General features: G+C 42.6%; 1 protein-coding gene across 1 annotated transcript in view; it reads left to right on the top strand.

The window, feature by feature from the left end:
• The window catches only part of LOC310781343 (vacuole membrane protein 1-like), a 168,964-nt gene that overhangs the window by 104,001 nt on the left and 45,135 nt on the right, over positions 1 to 19,828 (top strand). Inside the window, exons 8-9 of the mRNA XM_083641955.1 lie at positions 10,788 to 10,868; positions 11,255 to 11,371. Of these exons, the coding sequence (XP_083498081.1) occupies positions 10,788 to 10,868; positions 11,255 to 11,371 (198 nt within the window). The remainder of the gene's footprint in view (positions 1 to 10,787; positions 10,869 to 11,254; positions 11,372 to 19,828) is intronic.

Genomic DNA, 19,828 nt, shown 5'->3' with positions numbered 1-19,828 from the left:
TTGGGAAACACTGAAGTAGCCTAATGTTAGTAGAATTAGGCAGTTTAATTGTCAATCATGCAGTATGACAATGCATTGAATTGAGTTCAAAACATGTGCTGTCGGCCCGTCAAAGATAGCCTATATATTTTTTATCAGACAAAATACATAGGGACAGCTCACCTTCAAATCCAAAATACATATTTTTCCTCTCACCCATAGTGCTATTTATCCATGTAGATTGTTTTGTGTTAGTTAGAATTTTGGAGATATCGGCCGTAGAGATTTCTGCCTTCTCTCCAATACAATGGAACTGGATGGCACTCGGCTTGTGGTGCTCAAAGTGCCAAAAAAAAATACAATTGAAAAACTCAACAGCAATGTCTCTTTCCAGAAATCATGACATAGTTACCCAAGATAATCCACAGACTTGTTGTGAACAGTTTTATACAGTGTTGGGCAATTTACTTTCAAAATGTAATATACTACATATTACTAGTTACCTTCATTTGAAAGTAATAAGTTATTTTACAATATTACTGTCTGTGTAGAGTAACTCGTTACTTATTACACTACTTTTGCATGACTTTCACCAAAACAACAGCAGCAGCAGAATGACATCGCCGCCCCGGAACCATCCCGAAAAATAATGTCAACCGCCTTGAAGTCAGTGTAAACAATCCAAAATTCTAAATCTTATTCTTTCCCTTTGTTATTGTCATCTATAGTGGTTATTTGCATAAAAACAGACAGTTTGATTAGGAAATGATTGTATCTTTATTTAAATATCTGCTTTAATTTATTTTTTTTATAACTAAATTTGTAACTTGAGTTACTTGACAAAGTAACTGGTATAATATTACTGAAATCCTATAAGTAATAAGTTATGTTACTGAGTTACTGCTAAAAGTAATATATTACATGTAATATGTTACTTTTGTAATGAGTTAACCCCAACACTGGTTTTATATAGGAACTATTTTCTATTTTTGACTGAACTACACCCGCTAGCTAGCTGCTGCTTTAGCTGCTGCTAGTTTCATGTAGGAAGTAGTAGTTTGTTTTCCTTCCTGCCAGCTGCATGTGCCATCACGCGGTGTGACGTCATTTGTTAGTTAGGAGCACTTGATTTGATGCAACGTGGCAGAATGGGGCGGGGGGGGGGGGGGGTAATGTTACACACACAGCCCTGCTAAATGTCAGCCGCATCGGTGCCACCTCGCTCGGGGAAGGTCCAGGCTGGGAATAAGAAAGGGACAGTGGGGATGAAGAGAAGCAGGTCATTGTAGACCCACCATGAACATCTGTACTGCATCGGGAGAGTCAAACACAAAGTTTGCTTGACGGGGTACAACAGGAAATTCTGTTTCCATAATCTGGCCAAATGCCAAATGCGTGTGTTGAGGTGTGCGGGCTGTGTTGAGGTGTGCGGGCTGTGTTGAGGTGTGCGGGCTGAGTGTGTTGAGGTGTGCGGGCTGAGTGTGTTGAGGTGTGCGGGCTGAGTGTGTTGAGGTGTGCGGGCTGTGTTGAGGTGTGCGGGCTGAGTGTGTTGAGGTGTGCGGGCTGAGTGTGTTGAGGTGTGCGGGCTGAGTGTGTTGAGGTGTGCGGGCTGTGTTGAGGTGTGCGGGCTGAGTGTGTTGAGGTGTGCGGGCTGAGTGTGTTGAGGTGTGCGGGCTGAGTGTGTTGAGGTGTGCGGGCTGAGTGTGTTGAGGTGTGCGGGCTGTGTTGAGGTGTGCGGGCTGAGTGTGTTGAGGTGTGCGGGCTGAGTGTGTTGAGGTGTGCGGGCTGAGTGTGTTGAGGTGTGCGGGCTGTGTTGAGGTGTGCGGGCTGAGTGTGTTGAGGTGTGCGGGCTGTGTTGAGGTGTGCGGGCTGAGTGTGTTGAGGTGTGCGGGCTGGGGAATGATCGTGTGTTGAGGTGTGCGGGCTGGGGAATGATCGTGTGTTGAGGTGTGCGGGCTGGGGAATGATCGGCAAACAACAGGAGATTATGGTTCTCCGTGTGTGAGCGATGATCCAGCAGCTCGCTAAGCATCCAATATGGCCTTCCTTGATTTTGATTGGTCGGTCGAAAAAAGTAACATTCATGAGCAACGCTCTTCTCCAAAAGTTGAACTGTTTTCTACTTGAGGTGCCCAGAGCGCAGGACGCTAGCCACGACACTAGCCACTGAAACGCCAGGCACAGTGCTGGGAAGAGGAGTGCTGCTGAAATTAATTTCAGAAAGGCTGGCAGCTCAAAAAAATGCTTTCTGTGGACATGGCCCCTTACTTTTGTCTGCCCCAGTTGTCCTACAGTACCACGGAGCCCGTCACACCGGCGTCGCGGGGTCCCTCACCCTCCCCGGTGCTGGACGCCTCACCCTCCCCGGTGCTGGACGCCTCCCCCCAGTATAGCTGCAGCGGGCTTTCCCGGCAAACACATTGTTTTTGTTACCCTCTACTGAGCTTGCCCCCTGGGCTCCCCGCCGCCATTTCTTGGGGGAAACCCCAAGCTACGCGTCAGACCCACTGTTTGAGCCCTGTTGCAGATTTTACTTTGGTTTAACTGCTTAACAGAAGTTGTTTAAACGATTGTGTCTCGTCATCAGTTTGTGCTTTTCATCTAGCCTGTAACTTTCATGGATTCATAGGCTGCAGAAAAAAAGACGCGACAGTAGTTTGAAGCCTTAGCTGTGCTTACCCTGACATTCATACAGAGGCGCACGAGTAAAGTCTGAATTTTGAGGAGAAAGGATGCAATTACCAATTTGGTGGGGAGTGATGGAAAAGTAATAAAATGAGTAGTGTAACAAATTACTGTTGGCAGTAAAAGTAAAATATTACTTTTGAAAAGAGTAATGAGTAATAAGTAATAGATTACAGTTTTTGAGGAACGAGTCCAACATTGTCTATGACCCCTCTTGAAGTCAGAGTGGGGAGCCATTTAGAGAGTTGGTGCTGAAGGAAACCAATGCCCTCCTCTCCTTCAGCGAGAAATATGAGTGTTAGGACCTGCGAGTGTAATTGTCCTGTTTGGCGAGCTGGTCTTCCAGAAGCACCGTTATTGACAAATTATTCAGTTTTTGGTCCTGCGGAGGTGCGTGTGCAAAATAACGGAGAAATATTCAAAGGTCAATAGCGCATCCAGCAATCTCTCCCATGGTCGGCATAGTTTAAGAGACGTGCCGATACACCAACTGCAGCAACCGTTTGACGTGTCGAGCGTGACATGGAAACCGATACAGCAGGTCACCAGGACGCCAATCCAAAACATGTCGGCGATCGTGTGAGAAGCAGCCGTGCCGGGTAGGGGCACAGGGGTCCGCCATTACTAACGCCGTGGACATCTGGATCGGTTGGCACCGCCCACAGCACCGGGTGTTCAGACCGCATGTCTGAGTCTGGAGCTCTGACATCACCAGATCTACTGATAAAGTGGTGCTTCCCACCGAAAGACCCAGAGATACCAGACGGAGCGGTGCGGAGGAGTGGGACAAGTGGACTGGGCTGGCCCTGGGTGAGGAGAGGCTTCGCTCTCCCTGCTCATCTCCACTTCCATGGGCAGAGAGAGGTCCTGCCACCACCTGTCCTCTCCAAACAACCAGTGCCACGTGGAAGGAGCATCGTCTGCACATCTCGCATCTCCAATCTCTCTGACTTTCTGTTTTTTTTCTATCCCCCCCTCCCTACTGTATGCTCTCATTCTCTCTCACTTTGCCTCCCACTGTGTACTGCTCTCTCTCTCTCTCTCTCTCTCTCTCTCTCTCTCCCTCCCTCCCGCTCTCTCTTTCTCTCTGATGATATCTGCTCTGGCAGCCTTGTGTATATGTGCGTTCTATGTGAATGGACAGCAGCTGGTGGCAGGTAGTGCTGGCAGTCCGGCGCGGAGCGAGCTACAGCATACGGAGCTGTTTTTTCCCCCTGTGTCTTCAGTGTTTTTTAACCATCATTCGAACGTGCTCAGGGGATTCGCTCGCTTCAGGAAACCCCCGTTACCCCGCAACACCGCTCTGACCTGCTTCCTCGCACCTGATTTTTTTATTTTACACCTTCCGTGTTGCCTAGAGCGGACATGGAGGTCAATCAGTGGAATTTTTTTTTGTATCTTTGTTTTCATTGACAGAACAGAGCCAAAGTAGAAATAGACTGGACATCCACACTGGGATCGGACTGGAGAAATTGCGTTGCGGGGGGGGGGGTGTCTTGGATCGTTCAGACAGGAAGTGGTTAAAATGTTGTCGTTATGGGTGTGACCAGCCCCCCCCCCCCCACCACCACCACCTCTTTGGCAGCAGAGCCGGATTAAGATGCTGACTTCGTGACCCCCCTCCCCCTCCCGGCTCAGCTCATGTCATAGGGGCTTCTAGGTGCCAGCAGTTTGACTTGAACCCGCTAGTATTTCTCCCAGCCAACACGTGCCAACTTCCTGCCACAAGCGCACGTGATGCACAGCGGCGGAGCGCTCGCCCCCCCCCCCCCTCTCTCTATTCTCATTCATTCAACACAGCTATTCAAGGATAATGAAGTCATGCCTTTTCTAACGGCTCCAGACGCTGATGTCATGAACATCAGCTCCCCCCCCCCCCCACACACACACACACTTAAATCTTTAGCTCAGCACAAGAGAACTCGGGGTCCTCAGTTTAGACATAGCCCATCGGCGAGTATCCTGCATGGATGGAGTCCATGACTGCTTGTAACTTGATAATGAAGTCATTTCCTGGCTTGTGGTGTATGTTTTTTTTTTCTTTTCTTTTTTTTGCTCTGGCACGGAAAGGGTTAACAGGCTGTGAATTCTTGATTGCCAACTCCCAGGATCGTATCTCCTGTATAGTCAAATCAGAGCCATCTGCGCTGGGCGTATGCCTCTGCCTTCCCCCCCTGGCCTACTGCACTCAAAGGCTCTCTGTGCTGTGGTTTGCCCAGCCCTGTCACGTGACTTCTCTGAAAGTGCCCCCTCCCTCCTCCTCCCCCTTTATTTCCAGTAAACTGTTTGAAAGGAGGGGGGTGAGTCAGAGTAAAACCAGCTTCCCTTTAACCGCAGCTTGTTAAAGAATTTGTCAACGTGGACTCAGGGGTGCATTTTTTTGCGTGTGTGTCCGGATAGATTTGATTTTTTTTTTCTTTTTTTTTTCTCTCTTTTTCCCCCCTTCTTTTCGTAGCTCTGGTTGCGTCAGGACCCCTTAATCACACAGCTTCCTGTGCCAGAGAGAGAGAGAGGGTGAGGGCCTGTGAGGAGTTAATGAGATGAACTTTAGCCGTCTTGGTGTCGGGGGGCTCGCGACCGCTCCGGAGATGTGTGTCTTCTGTGTGAAAGAGTTTCATTGAGAAAAACACACTCACACACACACACACACACACACACACACACACAGTGGAGAGAGAGAGAGAGAGAGAAAAATGTGCGTGGGTGTTGACTTGTATATAGGCTATGCATAGATTTTTCCTCATCTGACACTTACATTTTCCACATGGAGCAGAGTGCTTTGTCGCTGCCTGTGTTTTGTTTGAACTCCGTAGCCCATCAGCACTATGAAAGCCGACCCAAAACACAGTTCTCAGTTTGCCAACTTTTTCATAGGGAAAGTCCGCTGACAAGTATGTCCCTTTTTTTGGAGACAGCGCTGTAAGCAAGTTTTCAACCAATCAAAAATAAACAGATATAACATTCAACAATACATTCGGCTGCAAAACAAATTTGCACATTCATATCAGGACATGCCATCATCAGCTCAAAGGTGCCACTTTGTACTGGATATAGAAACGTCCATTTTCCTGTTAATGCTATTGGGGCTGCTCTCTCGTTACACATGTTAGAAAACTGTAATTTCTCCTGTTTTTCCATGAACTGTTGTCATCACTCTGGCAAACGTGCTAACCGTTGATATTCAAACTCACATGTTAAATATGAAGCTGTCATTTCAGGTCATGTGCCTAATAAGATTTCAATGTTATCTCATCATCATTGTGACCTTATTCCATCAGCGCTAATCTTGTGACCAACTATATTTAGAAAGTACAGTATATATATATATATATATATATATATATATATATATATATATATATATATATATATATATATATATATATATATATATATATAATTCAACCAAAAACACACAGAGCATGCTTTATGTACACGCTCATGTTCAGTACATGTATTTAGAGAGTACAGTATATTCACTGTAATTCAACCAAAAACACACAGAATATGCCTTACTGTAATGTTCAGTACATGTTGTCATTGTAAAGCTCACATCTTCCATCCTCCAAAAAGGAAGTGGAGTACACATGTACACAACATGCTCACGAGACATGCTGTGTACGAAAAGGAAGTGGAGTACACATGTACACAACATGCTCACGAAACATGCTGTGTAGAAATGAACAGATGAGAAATGTGCTTTCTGAAGGGCAGCCATGGTTTGCTAATTCAAACAAGGAGTTGGCTGATCTGACCAGCAGAAGTAAAAAAAAAAAAAAAAAAAAAAAATCTGAACGCATAAACAGAAGATCAAATCTAAGTGTGTATTGTTCCCACAGAGGCTGCCTCCATGTGGGGTCACTGTGCAGACTGCTGAGTAAAGCATCTGAGCCAAACCTGGAACCAAAAGCTCCCATGGTTTTAATGACGCTGCACCCTTGACAAGATCTCCCAAATGTAATTGCTGCTAAGCCCAGCCCTGCAGGCTGGCAGTGACGGAGCGGGGCGGGGGGGAGGAGGCGGTGTGTGTGTGTGTGGGGGGGGTGTAGTGGGTGGCAGTCAGCCCTTGGCAAGCTGCCTGGCAAAGATGGTGATTTTCCATAGTCCGCCGAACAACAGAGTCTGCATGTCACAACCCCAGCCATCCAAGATAGACGCTTCCCTGGTCCAGAAATGCAGAAAACAGGGAGAGTCCAAGTACATAGTCCAACTGTAGTAAATCACAGTGTCACAAGTACACGCACGCACACACACACACAGACACACGCACACGCACACACCCTACCCTCCCCTCCTCTGGGACCCTTTGTTCACGCCATGGTCATTCCGCTCTCTATTGAGCGAGCCCAAAGCGGACCTGCACTTAATGTAAACAACGCGAGCGTCACGGATGTCAGGTGGCGAATGGGAATCGCGGGGCGAGAGTCGCGTGCTACAATTGGCTCCCCGGCTCGGTTCCGGTCGGGGTCTGCAAACAGCGGCGGTTGTCAGGTGTTGCCGGGCGGAGCAGACACACTCCTCACTGCTTCAGCTGTAAACCTACATTCCTTCCCCCAGACCAGCAGCCACCAGCTGAAAACACGCGCACGCACGTGTGCGCGCACACACACACACACACACACACGCACACACACATGCACAACGACACAAGGCTAGAACTAAAACTAGCAGGCTTGTCCTGGGAGAAACCTTCATGATTGGACATCATTGGAGGGAGAAATTCAAATTGTGAACCAATCAGATTGAGGCCACCCCACCCTCACCCCCCTACCTCCTTATTAGGCTACCTCCCATGTCTCTCAAATTTCCTGTCTGCTGGGTTGCACCCCGTAAAAAATGTTGTCAGTACTGTACTGGTTTTGTTGACCATATTAGGTAGGATCATGTGTTGCCACTCCCACCTCCCACACCTCACATTTTGATTTACCATTATGTTTCTGAAACAGAGGCCTTAGACACAGCAATTTACACAGAAAATACTTTTTTCTTGGCTGTGCATATGAGTAAAAATATGGTTGTTATTAGTTTCTTGCTGATTTGATATATTTGAGATGAAAACGATGTGCTTTCATGGGGGCAAATCTGCTGCACATTCAGCAAACATCCATTTAGTGTATTTAGACGTAGAAGAATGATTGAATACAGACCGCTGACCACTGACAATTACAAAACCTTATGCTGTACATATCCATTTCTGAACAGTCTTGCTACAACATCAATGATTCTGTCCTCCAAATATGAACTATTTTATAAGCAAATGTCGTAAGATGACTCCTAACATAACTGTGCTAAGCTTTCAAGCCAGCAGTCAATATGGGAGAGTGGGTTTTATAAATAAATAAAAGTTGTGTACCAAAATTTTTCTCCAAAACTCATTCATATACTTATAATTGAAACCCATATTTTTGAGTTACCATTAAATCATATGAGGTTATGTGTATATTAAATATATTATCATGATAAATGTGAGAAGAAGTATAATCCAAAATGTAGTGAAGGATGCTTTTTACTGCAGAGCATCTACTGTGCCTAGACTCTAGATATATCCACGTGTCTTGTTTCATATTGTCTATGTACACTGTCATGTATTTGTTACACCAGAAGAAGATCAAATAGATTTTTGAGCATATGTCTGTTATAAGGATACTGTATGTATTTTTTTTATATGTTTATATAGTTTTCAGTTTGCAGAGGGAGAAACCGTTAGAGTGATGAGCAGGATAACAATATAATATATGCCCTCTGTTCCCACTTACCCATATCGCAGGACACAATCTCCACACCAGATAAAGACAGTACTGTATGTATTTGAGATACCAAAGAGATATAATGTTTACCTTAATAAAGCATTGCTTCATCAAATATGAAGTATATTTAATCAGATAAATAAATTGAGAACGTCACAACTTACCAAAAAAGAAGTGGTATTAACACCGTAACTATTAACTTTGCAAGACAAATGTATTCCTCTTTCTGTCCATGACACTTTCTGCACAATACAAATCAGGAGTAAATAGCAGACACTGTGCAGGGTTTTGGCTGTTAAGTCTTCATTATTTACTACCTTTTTTCCATATTAAGGCCTGCAAAATATAGTATAACCAAATGCAGTGAATGTCTTAGAAACCTTGATTTTATTTGAGCATTTTCATTTTTAGAGTTCTGATTTCCACCCAGTCGCACAGCAAGTTAAAACAGTTCATTCATTTTAAGAACGACAAAATAAATATGGTATGGAAAGTAATCATTTTATCATTTACCTAGATATTGAATGTATCCATAAGATATTAACCATTCAGCATCGGATCAGGAGAATCAATCTGTACAGCTCTATGCAATCCTACAGCATTTCCCACTGAGTTCCCAGAACTAGTTTAGTAATATCCAAACAGATTAAAGGCTCCTCTTCCCAGAAAAGGTATATTGAGGGGGGGGGGAATCCATGTCATTGCAGTGAAAAGAGGCTTTTGTGGAGCTGTCAGGCCGCGTAGTGCAATGTAGTAGAATAAGTAAGAATTTCTGAGTCATTGGAATGTTCAAAGTCTCTTGTCTTGTTCTCACATTCCCAATGATAAAGGAATGATCACCACCAGAGGTAAGATGCGGGCTCATTAAAACCTCTATTAGTTTCCCAGAATTTAAAAAAGCATGTTTAGAAATTAGCCTTGAAATTATTTAGATTGGCTAGATGGCAGATGAATCGGTGTATTTTTGCAGTGAACTTGGAGGGATTTGTTTTGCTGACAAGATGGTCATGGATTTGGATAAGCACTTGCTTTAATTGTAAAATACACCCTTTCCATTCCATCAATTGAATAAAATAAATGCTTGAAGAAGGGGTTTATTAGCAGGGGATTTGATGGTCTTGTGTGATGAATGCACACAGTCAGGCACTTCCATACCAAACGTACTTCATCTCACAGGATACAGAGACCAAGCACTTTTTATTGGGTTCAAATTTGACCAAGTTGAATTAATAAAGTGCAAATGCATAAATAATTGCGTGCTAAAGTCTTGGAATTTTGCAGATTAAATTGAAAAGCACACACACTCTTGGATGGGTTCAGCACAGATTTGGAGTTTTACTGAGTGAAAATCCCTCCAGTACTCAATTCATTAAAATAATCACACTGTAAATGGTTTGAACTGCTGTATTCCTAATTTCTGAGAGTCTAATTATTCCGTTTATCAGTGGGAATCTGACTAAATAATTGGTTAAATCTGTGTTGAATTAGTTTTTGTTGAAGGCAAGTTTAGGATGCTGAAAATACTCCTGTTGTGGCTGCTGCACCTTTGCACTCATTAAAAGATAGATATACTGTATACAGTGCTGATTGGTTCATTATTCGTTTAATTTGTGCAACAATGTGTTTTTAGACATGAAATGGAAATATTTAATGACAGCACACCTCCATTGTTTGATAGATGAACTTAAATATCAACAGTCAGTGATGATGGAGAAATCTCAAAAGCAGCTCTTGGAATACCAAAATGTCTGCCCAAATTCCCTTATTCGTTTTAAATGTAAAGTTTTAGTGGTAATCGGTCTCAAATCTGGCATATTTTGTAATCACTGCAGTGATAACATTGCAGCAGGTTTTATGAATTTATTTCACACACCTCTCTGATATTTCCACTGCCACAGAAATACTGTGGGGGGGGGGGGGGATATATATGTTTAGGCTTAATTGACCCTTAATTATTTTTCAGTAGCTCTAGTGTTTAATCTAATCAAAACTAATGATCTCTGTCCATCTGATGTTTATTACAAATTAATTGAAAATTATTTATCATATGAAATGCCAGTCACCAGTAATCATTTTGAACAATTTGAATCTAAGGGCCAGTAGTAACAAATTATAGAATTATTATGAGTGATAGTGGATATATATCTGATAAACTGTATAATAGCCAATATACAGGTTATTGAACTGATTTTTATAACTTGTGCAGTGTAGTAAATAAAAAATCAGTCAATGCACTGTTTTAGAAGTGTGCTGACAATAAAGGATATTTATGTAAAGTAAATTATGCAAGTACAGTCTGATCCATTTGATCTAAACATTGCTAAGTCTCTAATGAATAATTTCTTATATATTTTCCTTCTTTTTGCTCTTTTTCAGGACTTTGCCACCAGAGCAAAACTAGCAGTGCATAAACTCATCCAGAGGGTCGGATTCTTTGGGATTTTAGCTTGTGCTTCTGTAAGTAAAACCATACTTTTGTGCCATACTTTATTCTATCAAATCCACTTATCCCCCTTACCAGGAGATATGAGTGAAATCATTTTTGTCATATGATCAATCATGTTACCATTCAAAGGAAATAAATCACAAATGCTGAATTTTAAAATATGTCAACAAAAATAAAACAACGGAAAATGTGATATTCTTGTGGCACTATCAATATGAGTTAGATATCGCCGTTACAATATATATTATATACGGTATGGATTTTTGCCAAAGCAAAAATGCTACATGGACTTTTATGTTGCATCACAGCGATGTTGTCTTTTATATAAAATTACTGATTTTTTTTCTTCTTGATTTTATTTATATCTAAAATCTATTCATCTGAAACCTTTCTCCAGATTCCCAATCCCCTGTTTGACCTGGCAGGAATAACATGTGGCCACTTTCTGGTTCCCTTCTGGACCTTTTTTGGTGCTACACTCATCGGGAAAGCCGTCATCAAAATGCACATTCAGGTGAGTTCCATTTACTGATGATATATTCATGTAAATAATGATGGGGTTTGTTTTCATATCTAACTGATGCCCATAATGCCAAAGCAGTTGACAACCACTAGAGTAAAGCACACCTCCATATACTGTAGTCTGTCTTTCTCCATCCTATTTTCTATTCCCTGGACTGTTTTTGCGGAAAAATAGCAAAACCTATTTGCACAAAAGTTTGAGGGTTTGCACTTATTTCCCATATTGTTTTGAATGAGCAGCATTTTAGATAGTGAAGGAAACTCATGCACAGCATCTCCCTGTACTGTACTCAACTGGAACTTAGGAGGCCATTTTGTGCAGCCAGAGTAGAGGGAGTCAACCATTTTGTGAATGCAGCTGCAGCAGCTACAGTACAGTATACAGTACAAGACTCCTAGGTGGACTACAGTAGATTTCATCTTTAGGAAAAGCTTAAATAAGCCACTGTAAAAATAATAATAATAATAATAACATGTGACTTTGAGGTTGATGGAACTCAGCCCTGATCCCCATCATATTTTCTGCACAGAGATGCATTGTAACCCTAGAACAAGTAATGGCTTGAATCAACATCACCACAACGTCTCCTCATCCTAGACTATCCTCAATTTGTGTCCTGGAATCTGCAGTATGTGAGTGAGTAACGACATGGGGACTGACTTACTGGAATCTGCCTATTGTAACAGTCAGATGAAAATGAAGGGCTAAAAATCATTCTGGCCTCACCCGTAGTTGTAGCTTTATACCCCGAGGGCGCTGTCCTGCATTTACTAAAACACAGAAAGGAAGGGGGTTAACTTAGGGAGTGTGAGTCGGAGCACATCAACATTGTCTGTGGGAGGCGATGGAGGAAGGAGGGAGGGGTGGTGAAGAGAGAGAGAGAGAGTGTAGCGTGGGTGGCACAGGACCAGATTACACCCAGGGGTCCCAGGGGGCCCCGTTGACGGAGGTGCGCCCCTCCCTGACAATACAACAGCCAAGGAAAGAAAGACTTGTGCACCCGGCTCTCCGGCAGGGGGCTGAGGGCCCCCAATCCCTCCTGGCTGCTTTTGTGTATTTCTCCTCAAGGCTCTGGTCTGAATGGAACGCGAGGACGCTCACATGACTGCGGCCATCTTGTCCTCCTGTTGTTCAGCGTTGTTTATTTACCGCGCTGTGTGAGGCAACAGAGCGGGGACGGGGGAGAACAGAATAGAGGAGAACAGGTGACGTTCTGTCCCTCGTGGGCCGCCGGGGAACAAAAGGGGAGAAGTGTGTGGGCGTAAGCAGCAGCCTCAATGCTTCAAAGCCTGTTTTTGATCTGGGTTTGTACCTGCCGCTCAGGTGTGTTCTCACCAAGTCTCCAAGGAGAAGGCTTTTGCTTCAGCCTATTATGCTCATTAAGTTTGGCGTCTGAATATCTGCTTCATATCGCCTGCTTTGTGATGCACTGGCTCCCTTGAAGATGATGGGCGGTTTTTTGAATGGGTGTCATCGTGGAAAGGCACATTTGGGCCCTTATTTTTTTCGTGATCGATCATTTTTGTTGAGGACAGAAGGGATTTGATTTGTGAGCAGCAATGCTGTTTCACGGGGCAAAGGTGAAAATGTGTTCTGCTGGAGTGTCGTGTTCACAAAGTGTGCTTCCTGGGGAAATGTTTTGTGTGGCAGAAGTGACAGTAGTGTCATTTCACCTTCCTGACATTTCAATCTGTTTTGATGCAGTAGAAGTGCAGTGATTTACAGTGGGATGTCCCGACTTCCACATCCTTATGAATTCACCTCTTAAAGGGTCTATTTCTGTCAACTATTGAGAACTAAGGCATGTAACGCTTCCCTTTGTGTGTGTGTGTGTGTGTGTGTGTGTGTGTGTGTGTGTGTGTGTGTGTGTGTGTGTGTGTGTGTGTGTGTGTGTGTGTGTGTGTGTGTGTTTGCATGTGTGAGAAAATGGGTATGACTGTGATGCAGCTCTTATCGCACACTACTATCTGCTAGCAAACTTGGCACAATCAGTGAACTGAAATGTGCGAGTCAAAACCATGTCACTGCCAGTTTCCCAGCACACACATTTAAAGCAGGTTAGTCAGCCTTCCTGTGTCGGCCATCTTGCGAGCCCCTCTCCCCATCTTGCCCGGCTGCCCCCTCTATGTGGGCTGAGAGAGCAGCAGATTAGAGATGAAACGATATGAAAATTTCATATCATGATTATAGTGACCAAAATGATCACGGTTATCAGTATTATCACGGTTTGTTTTCATTGTTCAAAAATGTGCTGACATTTTTCAAAAAGTACTGATACACTCACATAAATCATTTCACCAAGTTTTATATTGAAAACTCACACCCAAAATGATTGATACACTCACTGAAATCATTTCTCCAAGACATGCGTCTGCATCTGCATCTGGGAGACGGTTGCCAACTTTGGTTGATGATGGACAGTATTTACCATGTTTTTCAAAGCGTACGGTTATCGTAAGGAATTTGATCACGGTTATGGTAAGGAATTTGATCACGGTTATCATTAAAACCGGTTATCGTTTCATCCCTACAGCAGATCAGTAATCAGAATCAGATCAGAATCAGATATCATTTATTCACCATTATGTTATGTAACATATAGGAACTTGTTTTGGCATTAAGGTGCATTAATCTTTTTTCACATAAGAGCACAGTAACGCCACAGCAGCCATGGGCGGCGCCGTCTTGCATTGAACAGAGCATCTAAATGAAATGGATGAAATACACTCAATTCACATTATTACTAGTTTGAAAAGTAATAAGGCACACTTCAATATTATACAATACATATACATTTGTTGTAGATGTACAGGATTACTAGCAGGGGGGGGGGGGTTGCCGAGTGTGCGGGGGGAGTTGTAATGAGTGTCTTCATAGGAAATGTGGGCATATGCACAAAATCAGTTTATGTAGGTATACCTAACATTACATGGAGAAAGTGTTGGTGAAGTAGAAGTCAGAAGTGAAGGGATGAGAAATAGTAAAAAATTAATAAATTAGTCAAAAGCAACTTGATACATCACTTTAGTTATGTACATAGATAGTACACAGAATTTATTTGAAAACACAAAACCACAAAATATGTCATGAACATTGCTAATAGCTGTCTCAGCTGACACTTGAATATGCCTGCTCTATCACCCCACAGTGACATAAAGTAAAGTTCCAGTTACTTCCTGTAACTTTGTTGGGTAAAGCTAATTGAGTGGTTTGGAAGAACGTTGTTACGTAACTTTTAAATTTGATCCCTGTAGGATATTGTAAACTGTACAGTGTCAATATTTAATCATCAGTAGCAGTTGTAGGAGGGAGAAGCTCTTTTCTTTTTGTAGGCCTATTCTCTTTTGCTCCTGTGTTTGGTTAGGAGTTAGGTGAGTCCCTTGTCTTTTGTTTATCCTTTCCTTTTGTCATGGACGTTAATGGTTGGGGATTAATTTGTCTTGTTTGTTGTGTTGACATTGCTCTGTAAGTGGAAGTAAGTTAATGCAAAGTTCTTAGGAGCATTCACTGCACAAAATACCCCAGAATCCAGAGATATCTTCTTCTTCTTCTTCTTCTTCTTCTTCTTCTTCTTCTTCTTCTTCTTCTTCTTCTTCTTCTTCTTCTTCTTCTTCTTCTAATACTTGCGAGAATATGGAGCATATCTGGAGATTTTGTATATGCTTTATGCCAGGTCAAATACTGAGCCATATTTGCCTCATTACTCCTCATACTGTGCCCAGATACATCTAATGTTGCATACAGTACACATTAAATAAAAGATCAGGATATGCCCTCATGCCATTTTGAAATATGGGGACTATTTGGCTAGAATATGACCAAATCTGTGACATATGTGACGGCACGTCATATCTGGATCATCTTAATTCCATATTCTGATAGTATCAAAGTGGTCCCAATCCAGACATAAGATATGCTGTGATCGGGCATATCGCTCATAGTTTGAAATATTTCCAGGCAAAACCATCTCCGGATTCTGGCGTTATTTTACGCAGCTAATGTCAGGTATTCCTCTGCATCATAGAATTGATTTGTCTATTATATCTAATTCTCTGTCAGGCACAAACAGCCTACAATTAGTACAGTAAATGTAAACTTTTGTTGTTGTTGCAAATGCCAATTATACGTTGTTATCTTTGTGTTGTGGCCAACTTATAACTGTGAGTCTTTGTCCCAGTTATGAGGAAGTCCTTAGCTTTAATAACTGCTGCACACATGCACGAACGAACGCACACGCACACACACACACACACACACACACACACACACACACACATGCACACACACACACACACACACACACACACACACACACACACACACACACACACACACACACACACACACACACACACAGTTGTTAACCTGTGACCTGGATGACACATCACACAACCTCACAAAGAACAATGGAGTGAAGCAGCGATCATTTAGGAATTCAAATCTTCCTCCCCCCCCCCCCTTTATATACAACTGTAGCCTATATTAAAATGATAGGATTTAAATCCATACTCTTTACTAGACTAACTCTTCATTGCCTCTCCTCATTAAACAACTGATAACATCCTTCCAGTCAGGCCAGTGTTTGAACTGGAAAGCCTCCAGATTTGTTATTTATTTGAATCAGAGGAGATGGCGTTGTGGACCAACCAGTGTCCAGCATTATGAAATTAATTCAATAACACTGTCATGGTTATGCTACAATCTTTTAAAACTAAATGATGAAAACGGAATAATATGGGACCACGAAAGCCTTCTTTTCCCCCCCAGCAATGTAGTTATTCTTTTTTCTCCAATTAACACATTCAGACATATATGAAATAAAAATTACAATACAATCAAAACAACCAAAACACAAACCACCGCCCTCCCCTCCCCACAACAACACAGCAATAAAAACAACAACATACAAATGGCGATTTAGCATGGGGGTCAAATTAACTTGAGTTTGGACCACGAAAGCCTTCTAACGGCACGTTGAGGGCAGCCTACATTTTCTCGGATCAAACAGACATTTGACTGGATCAAACAGACATTTGACTCGATCAAACAGACATTTGACTCGATCAAACAGTATTTTGTATGGGCCAAAGTGATACAGTAACCTCCAGCACCTCAGAAGTCAAGTAATAGCCATTGAAAAATCTCCCCAATTAACTGCCGAACCTCCGGGCTGATTTGTCGCCCGTCTGTCCCTGCTGGCCCGGTGACTCAGCAGGAATCAGACTGGACAGACCACCCCTCTGAAGCAGTGACACATCTCCAGCCATCCCACACACACACACACACACACACACACACACACACACACACACACACACACCCTTCTGACGATAGCCACTGACCTATAGTGAACTGTGTTGCTGATGTGTCATGGAGCCGAGGCGTTTTGTTTCCGAACCCTCCATGACAAAAGGGCCTCTTCATGGCTGCTTCTAGGCTAAAATGGCCAGTCAGGGTTTGGGAGTAGAGTTTTGGGTAGAGTAGAGTGTTGGGTAGAGTAGAGTGTTGGGTAGAGTAGAGTTTTGGGTAGAGTAGAGTTTTGGGTAGAGTAGAGTGTTGGGTAGAGTAGAGGTTTGGGTAGAGTAGAGTGTTGGGTAGTGTAGAGTGTTGGGCAGAGTAGAGTTTTGGGTAGAGTAGAGTGTTGGGTAGAGTAGAGTGTTGGGTAGAGTAGAGTTTTGGGTAGAGTAGAGTTTTGGGTAGAGTAGAGTGTTGGGTAGAGTAGAGTGTTGGGTAGAGTAGAGTTTTGGGTAGAGTAGAGTTTTGGGTAGAGTAGAGTGTTGGGTAGAGTAGAGTGTTGGGTAGAGTAGAGTTTTGGGTAGAGTAGAGTTTTGGGTAGAGTAGAGTGTTGGGTAGAGTAGAGTTTTGGGTAGAGTAGAGTGTTGGGTAGAGTAGAGTGTTGGGTAGAGTAGAGTTTTGGGTAGAGTAGAGTGTTGGGTAGAGTAGAGTGTTGGGTAGTGTAGAGTGTTGGGCAGAGTAGAGTTTTGGGTAGAGTAGAGTGTTGGGTAGAGTAGAGTGTTGGGTAGAGTAGAGTTTTGGGTAGAGTAGAGTTTTGGGTAGAGTAGAGTGTTGGGTAGAGTAGAGTGTTGGGTAGAGTAGAGTTTTGGGTAGAGTAGAGTGTTGGGTAGAGTAGAGTGTTGGGTAGAGTAGAGTTTTGGGTAGAGTAGAGTGTTGGGTAGAGTAGAGTGTTGGGTAGAGTAGAGTGTTGGGTAGAGTAGAGTTTTGGGTAGAGTAGAGTTTTGGGTAGAGTAGAGTGTTGGGTAGAGTAGAGTGTTGGGTAGAGTAGAGTTTTGGGTAGAGTAGAGTTTTGGGTAGAGTAGAGTGTTGGGTAGAGTAGAGTTTTGGGTAGAGTAGAGTTTTGGGTAGAGTAGAGTTTTGGGTAGAGTAGAGTGTTGGGTAGAGTGTTGGGTAGAGTAGAGTTTTGGGTAGAGTAGAGTTTTGGGTAGAGTAGAGTGTTGGGTAGAGTGTTGGGTAGAATAGAGTTTTGGGTAGAGTAGAGTGTTGGGTAGAGTAGAGTTTTGGGTAGAGTAGAGTGTTGGGTAGAGTGTTGGGTAGAGTAGAGTTTTGGGTAGAGTAGAGTTTTGGGTAGAGTAGAGTGTTGGGTAGAGTGTTGGGTAGAGTAGAGTTTTGGGTAGAGTAGAGTTTTGGGTAGAGTAGAGTGTTGGGTAGAGTAGAGTGTTGGGTAGAGTAGAGTGTTGGGTAGAGTAGAGTGTTGGGTAGAGTAGAGTGTTGGGTAGAGTAGAGTGTTGGGTAGAGTAGAGTGTTGGGTAGAGTAGAGTGTTGGGTAGAGTAGAGTTTTGGGTAGAGTAGAGTGTTGGGTAGAGTAGAGTTTTGGGTAGAGTAGAGTGTTGGGTAGAGTAGAGTGTTGGGTAGAGTAGAGTGTTGGGTAGAGTAGAGTGTTGGGTAGAGTAGAGTTTTGGGTAGAGTAGAGTTTTGGGTAGAGTAGAGTGTTGGGTAGAGTAGAGTGTTGGGTAGAGTAGAGTTTTGGGTAGAGTAGAGTTTTGGGTAGAGTAGAGTTTTGGGTAGAGTAGAGTGTTGGGTAGAGTAGAGTGTTGGGTAGAGTAGAGTTTTGGGTAGAGTAGAGTTTTGGGTAGAGTAGAGTTTTGGGTAGAGTAGAGTGTTGGGTAGAGTAGAGTTTTGGGTAGAGTAGAGTTTTGGGTAGAGTAGAGTTTTGGGTAGAGTAGAGTTTTGGGTAGAGTAGAGTGTTGGGTAGAGTAGAGTGTTGGGTAGAGTAGAGTGTTGGGTAACACTTTACAATAACGTACACAAATCCTATAGTAGTTACTAGTAAACTAACCATTAACTAATAGCCAGTTAATGAGTAGCTAATGAAAAATCTGGCATTAGTCAATCACTAGTTAATCATAGTTAATGAGTAGGTAGTCATTAGTTAATGATTACATTAGTATCTAATTTCCTGAGTAGAGTAGTTAATCATTACCTAATGATTACTAAATGTCAGCTCGTGAATAGAGTAGTTAATCATTACTTAATGATTCCAAAATGTCAGTGCGTGAATGTATTAGTTAATCATTAGTTAATCATTAGTTAAGGTCACATTGTGAGTATAGTAGTTAATCATTAGTTCATGATTAGTTGTTAGTTCCTTAGTAGAGTAATTACTCATTAGTTAATGGTTAGTCAATGGTCAGTTTGGGAGTATATAGTTAATTGTTAGTTATTCATTACTTAATTACTTAATTATTACCTGTCCATTAGTTACTCTTTTTGTGTACCCTATTGTAAAGTGGTGCATCATACTCAGTAGTTTATGAATACTGAATCATTACTTAATTATTATCTGTCTAATAGTTAGTCTTTTTGTGTACCCTATTGTAAAGTGGTGCATCATACTCACTAGTTTCTGAATACTGAATCATTACTTAATTATTACCTGTCCATTAGTTACTCTTTTTGTGTACCCTATTGTAAAGTGATGCATCATACTCTGTAGTTTATGAGTACTGAATCCTTACCTGTCTATTTGTTACTCTTTTTGCACCCTAATATAAAGTGAAAGATATCCTTATCAAATAAACACTCCCTCCAGGTGAGATTCGAACCCTGAACCCCAAGATTGTTAAATTGTAAGTCTGGTTCTCTACCATCTGAGCTAACCAGCCTGTTGCTTGTTAGAGCCATACTATTGAATGTAGAGCCGGAGACCATAGTGCATACATAGTGCCGTAGTGAGGATGGATGATAGGCTAATAGGCCCATTTGCCACTTGATTGACGTACAGGTAGCCAGTCAGATCTCGCTGTGGCAGCCAAGTTTGTATATAAATATGTTTGGTAGATCACTTTGACTTGGTCATTTTAAAAGTAGCTCCCAAGCTGAAAAAGTGTGGGCACCCCTGATATAAGCGATTGCCCGAACGATTCATTAATTAATAAACTAGTGAACGTGAAGTGAAGTGAAGTGAGTCACGAAGAGCCACACCTGCCCACT

The sequence above is a fragment of the Poromitra crassiceps genome (genome assembly GCF_964638095.1).
Source record: "Poromitra crassiceps genome assembly, chromosome: 1".
NCBI lineage: Eukaryota > Metazoa > Chordata > Actinopteri > Beryciformes > Melamphaidae > Poromitra > Poromitra crassiceps.
This window is presented reverse-complemented; position numbering and strand designations above follow the sequence as displayed.